This window comes from Paramormyrops kingsleyae, chromosome 12, assembly GCF_048594095.1.
Source record: "Paramormyrops kingsleyae isolate MSU_618 chromosome 12, PKINGS_0.4, whole genome shotgun sequence".
In the NCBI taxonomy this organism is placed as follows: domain Eukaryota; kingdom Metazoa; phylum Chordata; class Actinopteri; order Osteoglossiformes; family Mormyridae; genus Paramormyrops; species Paramormyrops kingsleyae.
In genome coordinates, this window is record NC_132808.1 from 11720902 (window position 1) to 11741062 (window position 20161).

General features: G+C 41.9%; 1 protein-coding gene across 1 annotated transcript; it reads left to right on the top strand.

The window, feature by feature from the left end:
• Positions 1 to 4292: 4292 nt before the first annotated feature.
• LOC111859315 (serine/threonine-protein kinase pim-1-like) lies at positions 4293 to 20141 on the top strand. Its single transcript, XM_072718693.1, has 12 exons — positions 4293 to 4451; positions 12832 to 13147; positions 14371 to 14514; positions 14853 to 14945; positions 15201 to 15380; positions 15572 to 15666; positions 15835 to 15882; positions 16508 to 16996; positions 17331 to 17428; positions 17682 to 17810; positions 19763 to 19924; positions 20018 to 20141. The coding sequence occupies exons 5-8, from the start codon at positions 15308 to 15310 to the stop codon at positions 16664 to 16666; spliced, it is 375 nt and encodes a 124-aa protein (XP_072574794.1). The 5' UTR covers positions 4293 to 4451; positions 12832 to 13147; positions 14371 to 14514; positions 14853 to 14945; positions 15201 to 15307; the 3' UTR covers positions 16667 to 16996; positions 17331 to 17428; positions 17682 to 17810; positions 19763 to 19924; positions 20018 to 20141.
• The last annotated feature ends 20 nt before the right edge of the window (positions 20142 to 20161 follow it).

Consider the following 20161-nt stretch of genomic DNA (forward strand, 5'->3'; position numbering starts at 1 on the left):
CCTTAATTCTGAGTAATTAGTAATTAGTACAGTGTGATGCCATGGAGGAAAGGTTTATGGTCAGATGAGACAAAGGTTTGAGATGTTTGGCCACAGTGACCAGAGGTACAGAGAAACACTGTATTAACTGTTAATCATGGTGGTGGCAGCATCATGTTCTGGGGCTGTTTTGCTTTCAGTGGAACTGCTGCATTGCACAAAGTGGGTGGAATAATAAAGAACCTCAAAATTCTTCAGTAGAACCTCAAACCATCAGCTAGATGATTGAAACTTGGACACACTTGGGTGTCCAACAGGACACTGACCCCAAACACACATCAAAGCTGATTGTGGAATGGATAAAGCAGGCAAACACTAAGCTTAAAACAACTACTGTCCTCAACGCCATCAAAAATATGTGGACTGTGCTTAAAAGTCTGTGCCAGGAGACACACTAATTTAATTTAATCTGTGTTAATATAACAGCTGTGTTTGTGTTACACTGAATCGCATGAACTACATTATTGTCTCTCTGTCTGCAGGTTAGAGCAGTGTGGAATAACAGATAAAGGCGGTGCTGCTCTGACTGCAGCTCTGAGCTCAAACTCCTCTCATCTGAAAGAGCTGAATCTGAGGGAGAATAAACTAAAAGGATGGTTCATGTTTTATTTAATTTACTAATAATTTAATAAAAGGTTCATGTTTTATTTAATTCATGTTTTTCTGTATGTAAGACCATTATCATCAGATGAAGGTCTGAATAATGTTTGTTTAATGGATTGTGCAAATGCACTTTAACGGCAGTAATATTCTGATTTACCGATTGATCTGTTATTAATTGTGGATAATTGATCATCTTGAGAAACATCTGTCATTTTGAAGTGAAATAATGTTGAACTGAACTGAAAGAGATTGTAATGTTGTATCTGAATAAAGTAGTAAAGATGCAGTCAGTCTCTCCTCTCTGCTCTCACTGTACAGCATGATTAGGGGGAAATATATTAGCATCATCATTTAGTCACTTAGCTTAACTAGTTTAAATACACTAGCATTATAATTTAATCATCTAACAGCTGCAGACTTTTCTGAAACCTCCATATGTCATTCTCACAATATATTCAAAATGAATTAAAACACGAGAAAGTCTCATTGTTTTGAAAAACTGAGACAACCATACAGTTGCCCTTCTATACCAGACTGCTCACTTCTCTCAGCTCAATGTGCCGGTGGTTCCACCAGTTCACAGCTGCACTGAAGAGGAGCAACAGTGGCACAAACCTCGGACTGCTGTAAATTTCATAATTCCACATGTTACAAAGATGATTAAGGTGACCTATTTTACAATGAAGACTCGCAACACTTACTTTATTTATTTCTCAGGGTGTAAAACCAGGACCAATTGCCAAGATGGTTGTCACAAAGCCTGTGCAAGGCCAGATGTGGAAAGGCGGCTTATGGTACATTAATGCTTAATTGCATTACATTGTACATTTTTTTCACACACACCCTTAATTACATCACATTATACATGTTTTTTTTTTACAGCAGTGTCGCTCCCAAACCTTTGTGGGGATTAATAAGGTATCTATCCATCTATACATGCAACTCACCTTTGACTCACCTGTGAAAGAGAGCTGCATCTCCAGACTTATTGGCTTTGCTAGTGCTACACACACACACTCACACACACACACACACACACTTACCTGTATACCTTACCTGTTATGTACATCAGTGTAGTACCACACATTCATACATTTTTTAATATGCTTTATTCAAAGGAGTACCCTGACGAGAGGAATGCTCGGGCCGCTTCCTGACCTGTCTGTGCTGCGGGTGGCAGAGGCGTACAGTGAACTGGATCCTCTAGATAGGCCATTGGTGACTACTATGGGTATGAGTGCAACCAAACCACTTGTAGAGTCAGAGTTCGGACCGGTGCAGAGAAGGAGTATCCTTTCTTATCAGCAGCCCAAACTCCACTCCAAAAACATTGTCATACACCGCAATGCCCCAGCCTATCCCAGCCTTCCCCTGGAGGCCCACAGCCTCACGCCAGAGGAGTGCATGTGGATGTGCACAGAAGAGGAACAGTTGCACCTGCGAAGCTTGACCATAAAATTGAGGCATCCACACGTGACCAAAGCACAGTTCCAGAATGGCATACAGTATGCTACAAAAGACCAGAATAACATCATCGAGGTTTCGTGAAGTGTGCCGTGTGCGTGGCCACAGTACCTCAGAGTCTCTGGCTGAGAGGAGGATTCGTGGCACCAGGCAGACCGCAGATACTGTATGAGAAGGGGAGCAGAGATGGAGTTTGAGGCTGCTAAGGAGTATGTCAAATATACACGTCAATTTTTCACCTTGCGGACTGGTGATCCATCCACAAGCACCATGGCCTGGCACGTTTCCGGATGGACTGGTCTATGACCCCACTGTTACCCCATCATCTGGTTTAGTTGAAATCAGTGTCCCAATGTAAAAAGTTACGTGGAATATAAATATTTGTCAATGTCTAATGGGAGTTTTCAGCTAAGAAGAAGTCATGCTTACTTTTGGCAGGTCCAAGGACAACTTCTCTTGACCAGGCTAACATGGTGTGACATGTCCATTGATGTTACCACTGATTGATAGTGGGATGATGGAACTGAAAAGCTTGTTCTCCTTCACTCTCCTAATCACCCTTTCAACGTGCACTCTTAGACGTGCTATCTTTTGTGTCTGGAGGACACTCTGGGCAGGCATCTGTCTCCTTTTTTGTAGAAAAGGGGGACAGTAAACTTTGCACTTCACCACATCTGAGATCAAAAATCCCTTGTCAACCATGATGGCCATATCATCCGTGAGTAGGTCTGGTAAGCCTGAACGTCTGAAGGGTTCTTTGTCACTAACAGACCCCTCATACAAGGGAGACACAAAGGTTATTGCACCATGGGGAGCCATCCCATCAGTCCCTTCATGGTGCAGTGAGACTTGTAATTTGAATACATCTCACTCTGTAGTAGCAGGGATGATGGGGTCTGACATCTCAGCTCAGTACAGTCCCCAGTGACCTGGGTGTTGGAGAAGTCCTGGAACACTTCAGGGAGATTGGCTCGTACGTCTTCCTTTTCCATCCAGATGCCCACATACATATACATACATACACACAGTAATTTGTCCATGTAGATATTATTTGGCTAACAGTGGACTGGTGCACTGAAAACCTGTTTGCCAGGTCCCTCTCCGTTAGGCCAGCTGCCAGATACATTAAGAAGAGGAAGAACTCATCTATGGGTTGTAATGACTGTGGAGGGAGATAATGTGTGTTAGAGCAATGCAGAATGTTGCCTGAGCTTGTAGAAGAACTATATGCAACAATAACACAAATACAAACCGTATGTGCAGGACGGACCACGGAGATGGTTTCATTTTTCCTCTCAGCAGCTGTGGCTCTTGATGTCCGAATCATTAGGGGCAATGATGGCTCGATCTATGAATCTATGAAAACAGAGAAGACAAAATGATTTAAAACAAGACAATTACAAATAACATATTTACATAACATTTACATTTTGTCTTTCCGTGTCTCACTATCAGTAGGTGTAGCTGCAGCTATTCTTCACGGGTGAGTCAAAGGCAAGTTGTGTGTGTGCGTGCGTGTGTGTGTGTGCGTGCGTGTGTGTGTGGAGTAAAATCACTAAGCTGGAGAACAATACTGACGTACATGACAGGTAAGGTATATGGGGGGGCAATAAATTAGGAGATAGATGCAGCTCTCACTCCCTGGTGAATCACAGGTGTGTTGCACATATGTGTGCCTTTCTATCTCCCCACCTTACCCTCACACTTCTAGGAATAAGAAGGAATAAGTATTTTAATTACAGATGGCCTAGGCCTACTGCAGCTAGCCTACATTAAAATCAAGTTTAGTAGCATTTGAACTTCCCTTGTGTAGAAACGAATGTCCTCGTCAAATCCTGCGAATCTTTGTAAACCGAAAGTGGCCTGGATTTTGAGTTCCCCCATCTCTATACTCATCAACCTCATTTGTTCTTTTAGCTGCAGGATTTCAGTCGCTGCCATGTCTGTAGCAGCAGGTTCTGGGACAGAACAATAATCGTGGTCCACCACAACAGCAGCACACTCCATAGACTGTTAATCAGGGGGCTCGTAATAGAACTCCAGTCTGTCAATACGGTCCCACACACGGGGAATCGGTGGGGGGATTTTGAAGTTGTTCCATTTAAACAACATTGGGACAGCTCCCCTCTTCAAACGTCTCCTCCCACCTCCTGACTTTGCCTCTCCTTTGTCCCCAGGGAGAAAGTGACGGCTGCACACCTTGCTGTGTGAAGTCACAACAAAGCGATCCGAATTAGCACTAGCCATTGTCTCCTCTGGGCTTCGTCTTGTGGAAAAGCATGAAAACTGAGGCCAGCGCTATAAGTTGAAGACGCAGTGCACTCCGGGACACAACAGTGCTCGCGGTACTGCTTCTTTTGTTTTTGAAAAGCAAATCTCTTTGCAGGTTGTCGCGGTGTGTTAGAGTCTGCCATTGTTTACAGTAGACATGATATGTAGCGGAAGACGTTTTACCGTATTATGGAATAACGGCTGTGAAGTAACAGTCTGCTGTACATAACAATAGAAAATTTGAATCCTTGAAATACATGAATTTAATCTTTTTCCTGGCAGCTATCCTTTTACACAGGGGCACTATACACTATATATTTTTCCACTACTAACAGCTTGGATCAGGAGTTGGTTATTGTAAAAGAAGTAATGTGCATGCAGGTGATAGTCATAAAGCTTTATCTACACCAGGGGTGCTCAACTCCAGTCCTGTCTTCTGGCAGTGCTGCCATTGCAGTCAGGTGTTGCACACTATGATCGAGGAGCAGAAGTTGTTCAACTTGGCTGCGGTCAGTTTATATTCCACCCCTGCGGCCGCCGGCAGATCTCGCTTGACGACACGTCAGCTGCAGACAGACCTAAGCCCAAGTCAAATGCATATGGCAAGTCGTTTCCGCGTCCAAAGTCTCAAAACTCAATGTTGCGCAGATGCGAGCGCGTGGAGAGATTTGAGGGGAGGGGTTCTAATCGTGAGCATGTGGTTTTTATGTGCGTGGGTTTTGAGACTAATTGAAAGACTGCATGGCTCTTTGACATACAAAATTACCATAACTCTCTATCATTAATAATATTACAACTGCAAATGCTATACCACGCAACTTTTCAACTTAGCGGAAAAATGATTAGAATATGACTAAAATAAAAGAATTTCCTTCTATGGAAATTGGGTTTGTGTCCCTTGGCCATGGGTGAGCCAGCCTAGTGATTGGGTGACCCAAAATTAATTTATCAAATAGATACATAAAAGCATGTGAACACAACTTTATGTATTTGATGAGTGTCTCATAATACTTGCATGGTATGCAAGTATTATGACATGCACTTGGTAAACCTTTAAAATGTATACCCGTTTTTAGTCTTAATAGCCAAAGCCATAACTAGTCTACACATCACGTAAAACAAAATTGGACATCTAACTCGTAGTACTTTAGAACACTACTGTTTTTGCTAGCATCATTATTATTATCATTATCATCATTATTATTGCTGTTAGGGTTATTGTACAATAACAATATATCCACGTCTTGTGCATTATGGTATGGGATTACTTTGTAACAAATCATTTGCAACCATACCTGTAATGAGCTCTGAGGTTGAATAACGTTGACTGTTCTGTGACACTGCTGTCACAGAACTCATTGGTAGCTCAGTTACTGCTGGCTGAGGAGACTGAACATGCAGCAGTAGGAGAAGGAGATTGTTCAGAAGAGGATGAAGTGTGTTCGGGGGTAGAGGTCAATACTGGACGAGGAGGAGGTTTGGGTAGGGATGGACGTATTTTTTTTTACAGCTACACCAGCACAGCCATGGCCCAGCTCCTCCAATCTCTTGTTTGGTCTATTGAAAAAAATGTGTACAGTATAATATAATTATAAATAGGGCTGTGCAAAATGAAGATGTATATTATGTGACAACAGAAAAATGCTAATTGTTTTATAAAATATTCTGTCATTTATTACATTGTGTTTCAAATCACAGTTAGTGGTAATGCATTTAAGCTATTTGATACATTTGAATGACGCACTAGACAAAACTTATCAAGACATAAGTCTATCCATGTGATAATTTTACATAAATTATGCTTTGAACCTACAGAAAATGTGCAATATCATGATATGTATCAACGAGATATGAAATGACCTAAAATGTTACATGAGAGTTTGGACATATCACACAGCCATAATAGAAAATTACAATCTTTAGACAACATACACAAAAAACACAGATGCTAAAACCACAGAGAGTATAAATTTTGATTCTATAATGCAGAAATTCTAAGCTTGAAATATGCACTTAATTCATTGCTGTTAGAACACTAATCCAGGAAGGAAGCAGACCCCGAAATGCAGGAGACTGATTTAATGAGACTGACACAGCCGATAACAAACAATGCCAAAGGGGAAATCCGGGAGAATACTGTAGTCGGGTCGGGCGCTGAAGGGTCAAAGCCGGGGAGATCAGTCCTACAAAGAGGGACAGGACGAGGAGATGATGGGATGGACCAGGCAGGGCAGGTGGAGCAGGCAGGCGGGGTTGAGGTGGCAGGCAGGGCAGGCGAGGTAAACAGGAACAGGGATGAAGGGCAGGGCGAGCGGGAACAGGCAGGGATGAAGGCAGGGCGAGCAGGAATACGCAGGGATGCAGGGCAGGGCGAGCAGGAATACGCAGGGATGCAGGGCAGGGCGAGTGGGAACAGGCAGGGATGCAGGGCAGGGCGAGCGGGAACAGGCAGGGATGAAGACAGGGCAAGCGGGAACAGGCAGGGATGCAGGGCAGGGCGAGTGGGAACAGGCAGGGATGCAGGGCAGGCCTAGTGTCCATGAAACATGGATACAGTGACTCTTGGTTCTTAAATCTGTGGAAGACAATGTAGGTTTCTTGTTCAGAACAAAAAATGTTTTTGTTAACACCTATCTCTCCTTTTACTGACACACAGTTGTCTCCTGTGCAAGTTGATACAAAGAAGTCTTTACAATAGGCTTTAATGCATTGCTCAGACTGAAAAGGCACCATGTCGTTCTTTCTTGCAGATCCAACTCTTCCGTCACTGTTCTTCTGTCCTGAAAATTCTCTCCTCAGTAATTCGCTTCACAACTTGCTTTAAGATGAACTGAGGCTTCTTCACCATTCTCTTTAACTTCCTCATGTAGTTTTCAAATGGGAATGCAGATATCCTATCTAATGCCCCAAACTTTCTCACATCATCAGCTAAGTGAGTTAGGTTGTGCACATTGTAAACCATTTCCCCTCGTCCATACAACACATCATACTGGTCTAAGAAATATTTCATCAGACTTTCAGAATAGCTGCAGTAATGATCACACCAGATGGGACTGGGCATCAGATACACAGCCACAGAGAAAGCCAAGAAATGATTGTAAAATTCATCAGGCAAGCTTCCCTCAAGTACAACAGGACCTGTGTAAAGCAAAAACTGCCGAAACTCTGTAGCCTTCCACCGGTTTATCTCAGACAAAGCTCTTGATTTTCTTGCAAACTCCCTGGGAATCTGTTTGCCCATTGCAACAAGATTTGCAGAGATACATGTATCTGTACGACAGCCAATTCTGCAAGTTAGATCACCTTTTAGCCACATTAAGAGCATTTTCCTTGTGACACCCAAGCACACCAGGTGCATGTAATCTAGCACAAACTGTGTCACCAAGCCTACATTAAGCACATTGTGCGGAGTTGACCCTTTATAATGATCTGGGTCTTGTTGAGTTTTAAACTCTTCATCACTTCGAAGTCTGGCTTTTTTTTTCAGGGAAAATACCATTAATGAACTGCCCTTCTTGTTCACAGCGCTCACATCCATGATAGGCATTATGATTTTTAATATTCTTGAGAAACGAACGAGCAGGAGTATCACATACAAAGCAAGAAATGGCCAGATGATAATTTTTGTCATCAACTGAAAATCCTTGTTCCAACTCCTTCACTTCATTAACAAAGCCATAAAGAAACTCATCAATGCACTGTGGTTTTCTTTTCCCATAAAACAGTCCAATAACAAAAGGCTCTACTTCACCATCAATTTGCCCTAGAATTGGCCAAAGCTGGTCTGAAGAACTTTTAAAAATAGGAAGGCCGTCAATATTGATTGGCACAGTCACAATGCCTCTGTTTAATGTGTATAGCCACTCCTTTTTTGTGACAAGATAAGACAGGATTCCAAAATGAAAACATTCCCCTCCATTAATTTGTCGCATGCCATCTACAGCTCCTGTTTTCATTAGCATTTGAGCACTTTTTGGCAGATTTGAAAAATAACGATTCAGTATTTTTAAAAGGGCAGCCAGAGATCTGAGTGATGCTATTGCTGACCACCCATTCTGCAAGTTCTCCTTGTAATGTTGGAGTGCATTCCTCAGTTTCATTTTCAGCAGCCCAGCATTCAGCATCATTGAATTTATCTACTAGAACACTGTGGTCATCATCACATTACCTCATTACATCCTCAGAATCACTAATACAGTCTGAGAAGACATCATCTTCATTATTTTCAGCACGATGATCCAATAAGGAATCTGACATGAAATCTGACATGGAAACATCCTGCTGCTCCTGAGTACACTGAAAACTATCTAAAATTCTTTGTGCATTACGCCGTTTTGTCCAGTAACTTAAGGGGCTGAAGCCTGACATTTTATACAATAAACTATATATACTGTGTATATATACAGTGGAGGAAATTATTATTTGACCCCTCGCTGATTTTGTAAGTTTGTCCAATGATAAAGAAATGAAAAGTCTCAGAACAGTATCATTTCAATGGTAGGTTTATTTTAACAGTGACAGATAGCACATCAAAAGGAAAATTGAAAAAATAACTTTAAATAAAAGATAGAAACTGATTTGCATTTCATTGAGTGAAATAAGTATTTGAACCCTCTAACAAAAAAGACTTAATACTTAGTGGCAAAACCCTTGTTTGCAAGCACAGAGGTCAAACGTTTCTTGTAATTGATGACCAAGTTTGCGCACATTTTAGGAGGAATTTATATATAGTGGTATAATGTCTGGATGGTTTAACGTTAAAGCAACATGTTTTGAGCCACTGCAGGAGACCCCGGGATTTCAAGATTAGGATAATGTTACAAACCACCCCCTGGTCTAGGGTCGGGGGGTTATGGTAATGACGTAGGTGCTGCTGATGTTGTGAGTAACCACGATAAGGCACATTAATATATAGTAAACATCTTAATAGTTTATTCATACTATGTTCAACACCACAAAAACAGACCACAGCGGCGGGGAACAATGGAAGTAACAAACAGAACAAAAGTCTCTAACCCTACAAACCTCTAAACTACCTGTATTACATGCCCTGGCTAGCTGCCTGGCCCTCCAAAACATACATGGAGTGGCGCCCGCCCGCTACTCTTAGTGTGTCTAACAGAGATTCACCTACGGGAGTTACGTAGGTGCGCGTACATGCTACCTTATCCCCGCGCACCCCCCAACAGAACATCAACCAAAGGTCAACAGCAGGGAAGCCGAAGATGAGTTCCCTCCGGTCCAGAGCACTATTATACAGGAAGCCCCACCCCACCTGCAACCCGACTTCTTAATGAGGTGATGTCAAATCCTCATCAGCCTGGGGGCGGGGAAAACCTAGGGACGAACACAGAACAAGAAACACACACAACAGCATACTTTGCCAGAGTATGTTCCCATAACCTGGCACGTAACAATAATGCTGTCAATTACATAAATAAGCAGCGTAAAAATACAGTTGATTGGTAGTTTTCAAATTGAAACACTCTGCCTCGGCTAAAAAAAATTTGTTTTGAAAACACGGTAATGCTCTAGGCTCTTTAAAATAAAGTTTTATTGGTTTGCATTAAATTATTTGTAGGTGATTGCTGCTATCGTTTGAAGCTGTGGTCAGAGGGGCTATAGGAGTGGGAGTGTTTTAATTAGCACTAAGGCTAGGCTGAATGGAATGGTTGACTGGTTAACTCGACTCTCAAGAGAAAACTAAACTACATTAACTTCTATTTATAGCAAAACAGGCATCTTCTGAGACACCCTTTCTTCTAAAAGTTCTTCTTTTATCTTTAGCTAGCTTTTTCTACATTCTCCAATTAGATATTTTCTCACCTTTTCTGTATTTACATCATTAATGTTTAATTTCGTAAAAGCAATACGTGGCAATCTTACGGGATCTTAGGTCGTGTATTACAGTGCTCAGAATACATAGTGGGCTTTTTAATTTTTCAACCAATCAGCAAACGGTATGTTGACAGCACATTAGGATTCTACAATGTTGTTACATTCTAAAATTTTGCTTTGCAGTACACGACATGTTAGTAATTCCCAACTTAACATTACATGCAAACCTACACAGAATTTTGCTTTGTGGTCAACTGAACTCTGCGTGGAGCTGAGCTGATACACACTGGTATTTTGGAAAAATCAAAGTACAACATGGCAATGTAACATTTAAAAATAGATCCATTCTTTAAATTTAAAATTTTATCTTTCAGTCTATCTTACAACTTCCTCAACGTTAAGCAGAATAACCTTTAGTTATGTAAATGTTTTATAATTTTGCCTTGAATTCTTTGGATGTAATGATATTTTCATGTCATGATTTGTTTTCAGTAGTAGTGGCGTAATATAGGAAATAGCAGTCAGAAGTCTTTAAGTATCTGTCCTATATCTGAATGGGAGAATGCTCTTATGCCTTTTATCCTGTGTATGCACTGTCCACTTTTGAGGTTTCTTTAGCTCTTCATGCACATTCTCTGGCTCTTGTAGTTGTCTAAGATCAGAATAACATTGTGGTGATAGTTTTTTAATGTTACTTACATTTGTTACGAGCTGGTCTAGGTCGGGCCGCAACATATAAAAGAGGATGAGACCAGAGATAAGTTTACTGTATATTTAATTAGTGCTCTTATCTTTGTGTCCCAAGTGGTTAAAATTTTCAGAAGCCGGCAAGGCCAAAATAATAAACAAATCTCACTCTACAAATTAAAAAAAAGAGAGTAACTTACCTAATCCAAAGAAAAGAAAAGAAATATACATCATCTACCCTCACTCCCTATCTAACCCAAAACCAGGAGAAAAACAGATAAACATAAATGGCACCGACTTCCTACTAACCACGGGTACAAGTGTTATTTGCAAAGAGGCAATATATACTGTATATAGCGGGAAAACACACACATAGTCTAAGCTGGGCAGAAAGTAATTCGCAGACAATCACTTAATTCACACACAGAGGTAAATCAAGTCAAATACAGATGTACAAACAACAACAGAACAGGTCTCTCTCGAGGAGTCGTCGGACAAGGCTTTAAAAGTGGCCCCATTTATTTATTATTTTTCATTGCCCACCACCACCCCCCCTCTTCGGAGGACAACTTTATTTTACATTAAATTCAAGAGCAAAGAGTGTGGCCGCTCCGAACTCACCCGTCCTAGTACTGTGGAAAAAAAAGAAAAAAAAAGGTGGGGGTGGGGGGAGATACAGAAACAACAATCGTAACAGTAACAGACATTAATCACCATGGGGAGACAAAAAAAAGAAAACAAAGGTATGCAGAAATAATAATACTGATAATGTAGGTGGGATGGAGAAAATTAAGTGTAGGGGAATACAGAATACAAACAACCATAAGAAACATAACATAACACTCATTACTTTAAGGACAGCAAACAACAAAAATTATAACAACAATATCAATAATAATAATAATTAATAATGTTACAAATAGGTATTATATACAGGTATATACAGTCAAATCCGGTTAAGTGCGCGGCCTCCAGTCCAGACTACAACTTGCACTTAAACGGAGCGTGCGCTTATCCGTATTGACCCAGCCACGTGGTTATCAAGTGCACCCCCACCATACCCGTCACTACAAACCTGACGGTACAAGAACTACACACTGAATCTCAATCAGCAAAACATGTTCTGTACATACCGCAATGACGGCAAGCATGACAGCATAATATAGTCCAAGCACATAACACGTAATGTTCTGTTTAATGCTACGAAAAGTAGTCCTTAGTCGTCTTTTGAGTGCTGTTTTTATGATTTAGTGCGTGCAACTGATCTGTTAGTCCGTAAAGCACTCCGTAGTCGTTGCAGCCGCCGGCCTCCAGGTAAGCACGAATCGTCCGCAGGCTTTGAAGAGCGTCGGTGAACGTCACTGGTGGTGGCGGGGGCAGTCATTAGCGTCAGTCTGCCCGGCGGTATCCTCCTCCGCATCAGAGTCCGCTGCCGGTCCCCACACGTTGGCACAGATGTTGGCATCTGTGAGATCGGCCGATACAGGCAGGTCATTATCAACGGCGACGTACGCTGCGAACCCCTGTAGCGTGACACCCGTCGGTAGATCGGCAGCGGTGTCAGTTTCCTCGGCGCCCGTTTCGACGCCGTCATCGGTCATATCTTTGATGAAACCAGCCCGCCTGTAGCAATTAGCGGTCGTCTGCAAAGTGACACGATTCCACGCCACCTTCTGCATGTGGAGGGAGTCCAGGATCGTTAACTTCCTCGCCAGTTCTGCAGCGTGTGTATCCGGGGCGTCACTGAACCAACGACCTGTAATGTCGTTTGAAGTTTGCGATAATGCCCTGGTCCATGGGCTGGATGAGAGACATTGTGTTCGGCGGCAAAAACACCAGCTTGATATTGGTCAGACGAACGTCACTGCTGTGTGCAGCACAGTTGTCACACAGTATCACGATTTGTCTCTTTTTGCAACGCACCCCCAGGCCATGCGTCCCCGAGACAAGCACCCGCTCAACCCAGGAGGCAGCCCGCGAGGGACTAAGGGGGTGCCCAACCCCGGTAGAGGGAGGCCCGCAGAGGGTGGACAGGTGGCGAGCCCCCCAGTCCCCCCCCCACCGAGGAAAGTGGGTCCAGGGCCCCACCCTGGCGGACGGCCCCCCACACACCGGAGGGGCCCCAGCCCTCCCCCAGCAGGACGGACCACCGCCCACTGCAGTGACCCGGCACGCCCCAACCCCCCCCAACGCTGCAGGATGATCTAGGGGGGGCCCATATAGACAAAGAAAACCGGCGGGTTAGGTGGGGCCTGCACAAGGAAGACACACCCATCCCGCCACCAGCACAAATACCCAAACGATAAAAACAATATACTGGCGATTGTAACAACATTATTATCTTGGCTTAAAAAAGCCAACTTACTGCTCTTTTTCTGGTTATTATTATTATTCTCCACCCCCTATATTCTATACGCCTCTCCTCCTAAAAGTACAACCATCAAATTTTCCACACTTCTTTGTCTCATAGTGATTGGAGTTGCTTGTTCTTTTCTAAGCTGTCCCACCTTACATCTTACTGGGATGTCCTGTCAAACACCCCATTTTCCCATTGACTAATACTGGGAGGAATTTCAAACTGCTGCCACTCTTACAGCTTTGAAGCTAAACTCACCAAACTTGAATCAAATAGTCATGGGGTCACACTAAAGCAATTGGCGACATTTGATGTCCTCAAACCTAGGTCCTATCTTCTGACAAATCAAATTTCACCTACTCAAAGTTCAAGGGAGCTAAAGTCTGCTCCCATTGGTATTCAAAAGTATGACATCATTTACAGGTCAATGATGTCATCTGCCATTCTGATGTTATTTTAATTCTGTGACATCACAAAAACATTATAAAGTGGGACCCTTTTAAAAGTAGCAACATCGTCACTATTGATGGCAGGGTCACCAAACTTTGCACAATTGGTTAATGTTCCCCAAAGTACAACATGGAAATTAACAAGTCTTCAGGCAAGCTAGGATTTAGTGACATATTTTAAAATATATCCATTCTTTAAATTAACATACATTTTGCCATTCAGTATATCTTAACACTTCTTAAGCAGAATATCCTTTAGGTACTTAATTGTTCAATAACTTGTGCTGAACTTACTGGATGTGATGTATTGGATTTACGAGGAATTAATTTATCTCAATATCCAACAATAATGTGAAATAAAAATACACTTTCCCTGCAAATGTTACCGGCTGATTTAGCATACTATAACCATTACTGTATAAATATCAAATACTGAGAGCACTCTGCATAACCAAAGTGTATATTTCTAGAATTATATCGGCTATGAAGCTGAAAAATGTGGAACTTTGATGGTACATGGAACCTGTTGAAAAAACAGATATTTTCCTATACTGTTACTGATTTATCATTTATCCATTGACCTTCTAACCACTTATCATTGGGGCTATACTACTGGTCCTGAATAAATGTATGACATTAATATCCTGGTACCTTTCTTTTAAGTCTCGGAATCGAGAGGAAGGAAGAGATCCCGCTCACCAAGCAAGGATGAGGGATGCCCAATAAAAAAGGGGAGGAAGCTTTATTCACAAGGCAGAATTCATCCCTCGACATCCTCAGCCAAAGCCCAGAAGGGCCCCTTTAAAGGTTTGTCATGTAACAAAGTTATCATTGGAGATTGGAACCAGACTAATTTCATAGGTTAATTAATAGCAAACAATAATAAAAAAGTTAAAGAAATGGTAGGATTTTTGAATCAGTTTACATAAATATAAATGCAACAAATATTAGTTTTTTGAAACATACTGCATATTATTATTATTATCTGCAATCTTGCATGTACCCCAGTTATTTGCTCACGGTAAGCTCCAGGCCCCACCACACTTACTATGGTCCAGGGCCATAATACTGACCATGAATGTCTATCCATCTATGCGCCACATCATAAGTGTATGATATTAATTTCCTGGGACCTTTCTTTGAAGTCTCTCAGTCTCGAGTGAGGAAGAGATCCCGCTCACCGAGCAAGGATGAGGGATGCCCAGTGAAAAGGGGGAGGGGGAAAAGTCCTGCTGCAGGTGTGTATGACAGAAACATGGCAGATTGATGCATAGCAGCATCTACAGTTTTAGCTTTCAGGTCATGTTTTCACATTAGTTTTACACTGAGGTGTCATGCTGTGTCACTGTGAGTAGATATATATTTTTAGTAGTTTTAGTCTATATTTTGTCACTAAGCACCCCAGGTATTTGCATGTCTCAGTTCAAAACTTAACTCTACATCCACAGCGAATTTGTCATTCAGTGACATTGTCCATTTTTCATTATCTGTAGGACAAAGTGGCTACAGTGAATCCGCAGCTGGGAGTGGCACCGGAGGTGGTCCAGCACTTCGGACCAAACTCCTACATGAAGTTAGTCAACAGCTGAGGCTAAGGAAAATGGAGGCTGCAGCTTTGGATGATGCAGGCCACTCAACTTTGAGTCCCAAATCCACCACCTCTAATTCTAAAGGTTTATATGTGGGGTTGCATATCTAAATTAAAATGTAAATGAAGCTCCCAAAATATTCATATTAATGCTTTAAAGTTTCTTCTCTGGTTGCTTGTGGTTTTAGATAATAACTAATATATGTCGGTTTGGATGTTACCCTGACTAGCTGCTGAGTATTGTTTTGTGTCCCACTCTTCTTCACTGTGCTGTAGAACGACTGGAGGATTTTTTCTCTAGAGGGGCTCTAATTGGTAGTGGAGGGTTTGGCAGCGTATTCGCCGGAATCCGGAAGGACGACGGATTACCAGTAAGATATTATATCTTACAATAGGTCTCAACATGCATATACATATATAGTATGTGCAGTCTTTATGGATTCCATGTTCTTATAAGAAGTGCATTTGAATTTATGTCAGTTTTTTATGTTTGGTTATGTGCAAATTCTCTCTATAAAAATCATGTCTAATCTTCCCAGGTTGCAATCAAAGAAGTGCGCAGAGAGGAAAAGGAAGAGGTAGACATAGTAAGTAGCTTGTAGGACGACACACTAACATTTAACAAGGGATAAGTGTGTTTTCTGCTCCCTGCATTGTCTCTTTTATCTGCTTCAACAACCTCACCGCCTGCACTTGGGGGAAAGATGCCAAAGGAGGTGGCTTTGATGAAGCAGCTGAGCATCCCTCCGGCTTGCCCCTACATCGTCAAGCTTGTTGAGTGGTACGGCGATCGTGCAAGCCATGCAATAGTGATGGAGAGACCTGAGCCGTGTCTGAACCTCTATCACTTTTGCATGGAACGCGGTGGCTACATGAGTGAGGAGCTGGCACAGCTGGTACTGCTACAGCTGCTGCTGGCCCTCTTTCACTGTGAGGATCAGGGTGTCCGGCACGGGGACATCAAGGCCCAAAACCTCCTCATCCAAACAGACAGTCTACAGGTTAAGCTGATAGACTTTGGATGTGGAGGTTTTCTGAAAGGTAGCCTCGATCCAGAGTACTTGGGTTAGTGAAAAAAATCATGTTAATTATAGACAAATATCACTCCTTTATACTGTTTGCTTTCTGTCATAAGTGAGTTTTAAAGTGAGTTTATCAGCGTCTTGTGGCATCTTATCTCTCTCATCTCATATTTTTTTCTGATTCTCATAGGAGCAGCTGCGAATGAGTCCCTGGGCAGATTTCTGCAGGATTTCAATGCCGTCTACAGCACCATGGCTATCGGAGAAATGCCTCGTTGCTGCCACTGCGCTGTTACTGCAAGCCCTGTGTTTCTACATTGAGTTTACCTTTCATAATTGCCATCAATAATTGAATGCCTGATTTCAGTTCATTATAAAGTTCAAAAACCTGTTGGAAAAACAGATATTTTCCTATACTCTTACTGGTTAATTATTTATCCATTCATCTTCTAACCACTTATCACTGGAGCCATACTATTGGTCCTGAATGCCTACTTCATATATGTATGACATTAATATCCTGGTACCTTTCTTTTAATTCTCGCATTCGAGAGGGAGGAAGAGATCCCGCTCACCGAGCAAAGATGAGGGATGTCCAGTAAAAAGGGGGAGGAGGAAGCTTTATTCGGAATTTGTCCCTCGACATCCTCAGCCAAAACCCAGAAGGGCCCCTTTAAAGGTTTGTCATGTGACAAAGTTATCATTGGAGATTTGAACCAGACTGATGTCATAGGTTAATTAATAGCAAACAACAATAAAAAAGTTAAAGAAATGGTAGGATTTTTGAATCAATTTACATAAATATAAAAACAACAAATATTAGCTTTTGAAACATACTGCATATTATTATTATTATCTGCAATCCTGCATGTACCCCAGTCTTCTGCTCACGGTAAGCTCCAAGCCCCACCACACTTACTATGGTCTGGGGCCATAATACTGACCATGAATGTCTATCCATCTACGCACCACATCATAAGTGTATATTAATTTCCTGGGACCTTTCTTTGAAGTCTCTCAGTCTCGAGTGAGAGGGAGGAAGAGATCCCGCTTACCGAGCAAGGATGAGGGACGCCCAGGAAAAGGGGGAGGAGGGAAAGTCCTGCTGCAGGTGTGTATGTCAGAAACATGGCAGATTGATGCATAGCAGCATCTACAGTTTTAGCTTTCAGGTCATGTTTTCACATTAGTTTTACACTGAGGTGTCATGCTGTGTCACTGTGAGTAGATATTTTTAGTAGTTTTAGTCTATATTTTGTCACTAAGCACCCCAGGTATTTGCATATGTCTCAGTTCAAAACTTAACTCTACATCCACAGCGAATTTGTCATTCAGTGACATTGTCCATCTCTCATTATCTGTAGGACAAGCTGAAGCCGCAGCTGGGAGAGCCACTGGAGGTGGTCCGGCAGATATCGCAGCACTTCGGACCAAACTCCTTCAGGAAATTAGCCAACAGCTAATGCTAAGAAAAATGGAGCCAACAGCTTTGGGTGATGCAGGCCACTCAGTTTTGTGTCCCAAACCCACCATATGCAAAAGTTTGGGCACCCCTCAATAAATAACATATTTTGGTCATTTTTTAATTGAAAAGACAGTCTCTGTAGGAAATGGAAAAAATGCACAATATTTTCACCAAACATTGATGCAGTTACTTTTTATGTCATAAATTGAGCAAAGACAAAAAATAAAAACATTATTGTGGCACTCTGCAAAAGTTTGGGCACCCTAAGAGTTCCAAAGTCTAAGATTCTTTTTACAAGGTTTCAGACCTTAATCAGCTTGTTAGATCTGATGCATGGTGACAGCTGTCATTAGTAAATGTCAGCTGGTGCCAATTTCAAAGCTTTACAAATACTCTGACTCTTCAAACCTTGTGCACACACTTGTGGACACTCAACAACCATGGGTTCCTCTAAGCAGCTGTGTAAGACTCTGAAAATGAAAGTTATTGATGCCCACAATGGAGGAGAAGGCTACAAGAAGATACCAAAGTGTTGTCAGCTTGCAGTTTCCACAGTAATAAATGTAATTAAGAGATGGCAGTTCAGGGGAACTGTGGAGGTCAAGATGAGATCTGGAAGACCAAGACAACTCTCGGAGAGAACTGCTCATATGCTGGTCAGAAAGGCAAATCAAAACCCCCATTTGACTACAAAAAAACTGCAGGAACATTTAGCAGACTCAGGAGTGGTGGTGCACCATTCCACAAGACCTTCATGAAAGAGTCAGCAGAAGAAAACCTTACCTGCATTCCCATCATAAAATCCAATGTCAGAAGTATGCAACAGAACATCTACAGAAGCCTGATGCGTTTTGGAAACAAGTGCTGTGGACTGATGAAGTTAAAATAGAACTCGTTGGACACAATCAGCAAAGGCATGTTTGGAGAAAAAAAGGAGCAGCATTTAAAAAAAAATAACACCTTGCCAACTATTAAGCATGGGGTGGATCTATCATGCTTTGGGGTTGTGTTGCAGCCAGTGGCACAGGAAACATTGTACGGGTGGAGGGAAGAATGGATTCCACTAAATACCAGCAAATTCTGGAAGCAAACATCACACCATCTGTAAAAAAAAGCTGAAGCTAAAAAGAGGATAGCTTCTACAACAGGACAATGACCCTAAACATACCTTGAAATCAACCATGGACTACCTCAAGAGACGCAAGCTGAAGGCTTTGGAATGGCCATCACAGTCCCCTGATTTAAACATCATTGAAAATTTGTGGGTAGATCTTTAAAGAGCTGTGCATGCAAGACAACCAAATAGTATTACAGAACTAGAAGCCTTTCGCAAGAGAGAATGGGAGAAAATCCCAAGTACAAGAATTGAAAGACTTTTAGCGGGCTATAGCGTTTTGCAAGCTGTGATATCTGCCAGAGGAGGTGTTACTAAGTACTGATTATGTAGGGTGCCCAAACTTTTGCAGAGTGCCACAATAATGTTTTTATTTTTTGCCTTTGTTCAATTTATGACATAAAAAGTAACTATGCATCAATGTTTGGGGAAAATATTGTGCATTTTTTCCATTTCCTACAGAGACTGTGTTTACATCTTTTCAATTAAAAAATGACCAAAATATGTTATTTATTGAGGGGTGCCCAAACTTTTGCATATGACTGTAAATACAACAAATATTAGCTTTTGAAACATAACACATACGTAGCCACATGTGTCCGGCACGGGGACATCAAGGCCCAAAACCTCCTCATCCAAACAGAAAGTCTACAGGTTAAGCTGATAGACTTTGAATGTGGAGGTTTTCTGAAAGGCAGCCTCGATCCAGAGTACTTGGGTTAGTGAAAAAAATCATGTTAATTATAGAGAAATATCACTCCTATAAAACTGTTTGCTTTCTGTCATAAGTGACTTTTAAAGTGAGATTATCAGCGTCTTGTGGCATCTTATCTCTCTCATCTCATATTTTTTTCTGATTCTCATAGGAGCAGCTGCGAATGAGTCCCTGGGGAGATTTCTGCGGGATTTCAATGCCGTCTACAGCACCATGGCTATCGGAGAAATGCTCTTCCGCCTGGTGTGTGGATCGGCACCGTTTTGCAGCCAAGAAGCTGAGTCTCTGCATTTCCCCAGAGAAGTCTCAGAAGGTTAGTCACACATTAGCAATGTCACACTGACCACGCCTGATGACAGAGCCTTCTCACTTTGAATAATGTCCCAACTCCACTGTCTGTTTTCAGAATTTCGGGATCTAATGGACTGGTGCCTAGGGGAACATCACAGCAATCGTCCAACCTTGGAGCACATTGCATGTCATCCTTGGCTCCAGAAATGTTGAGAGTCGGTCTTGGACAAGACCGAGGTAACAATAAACTATTCACTTT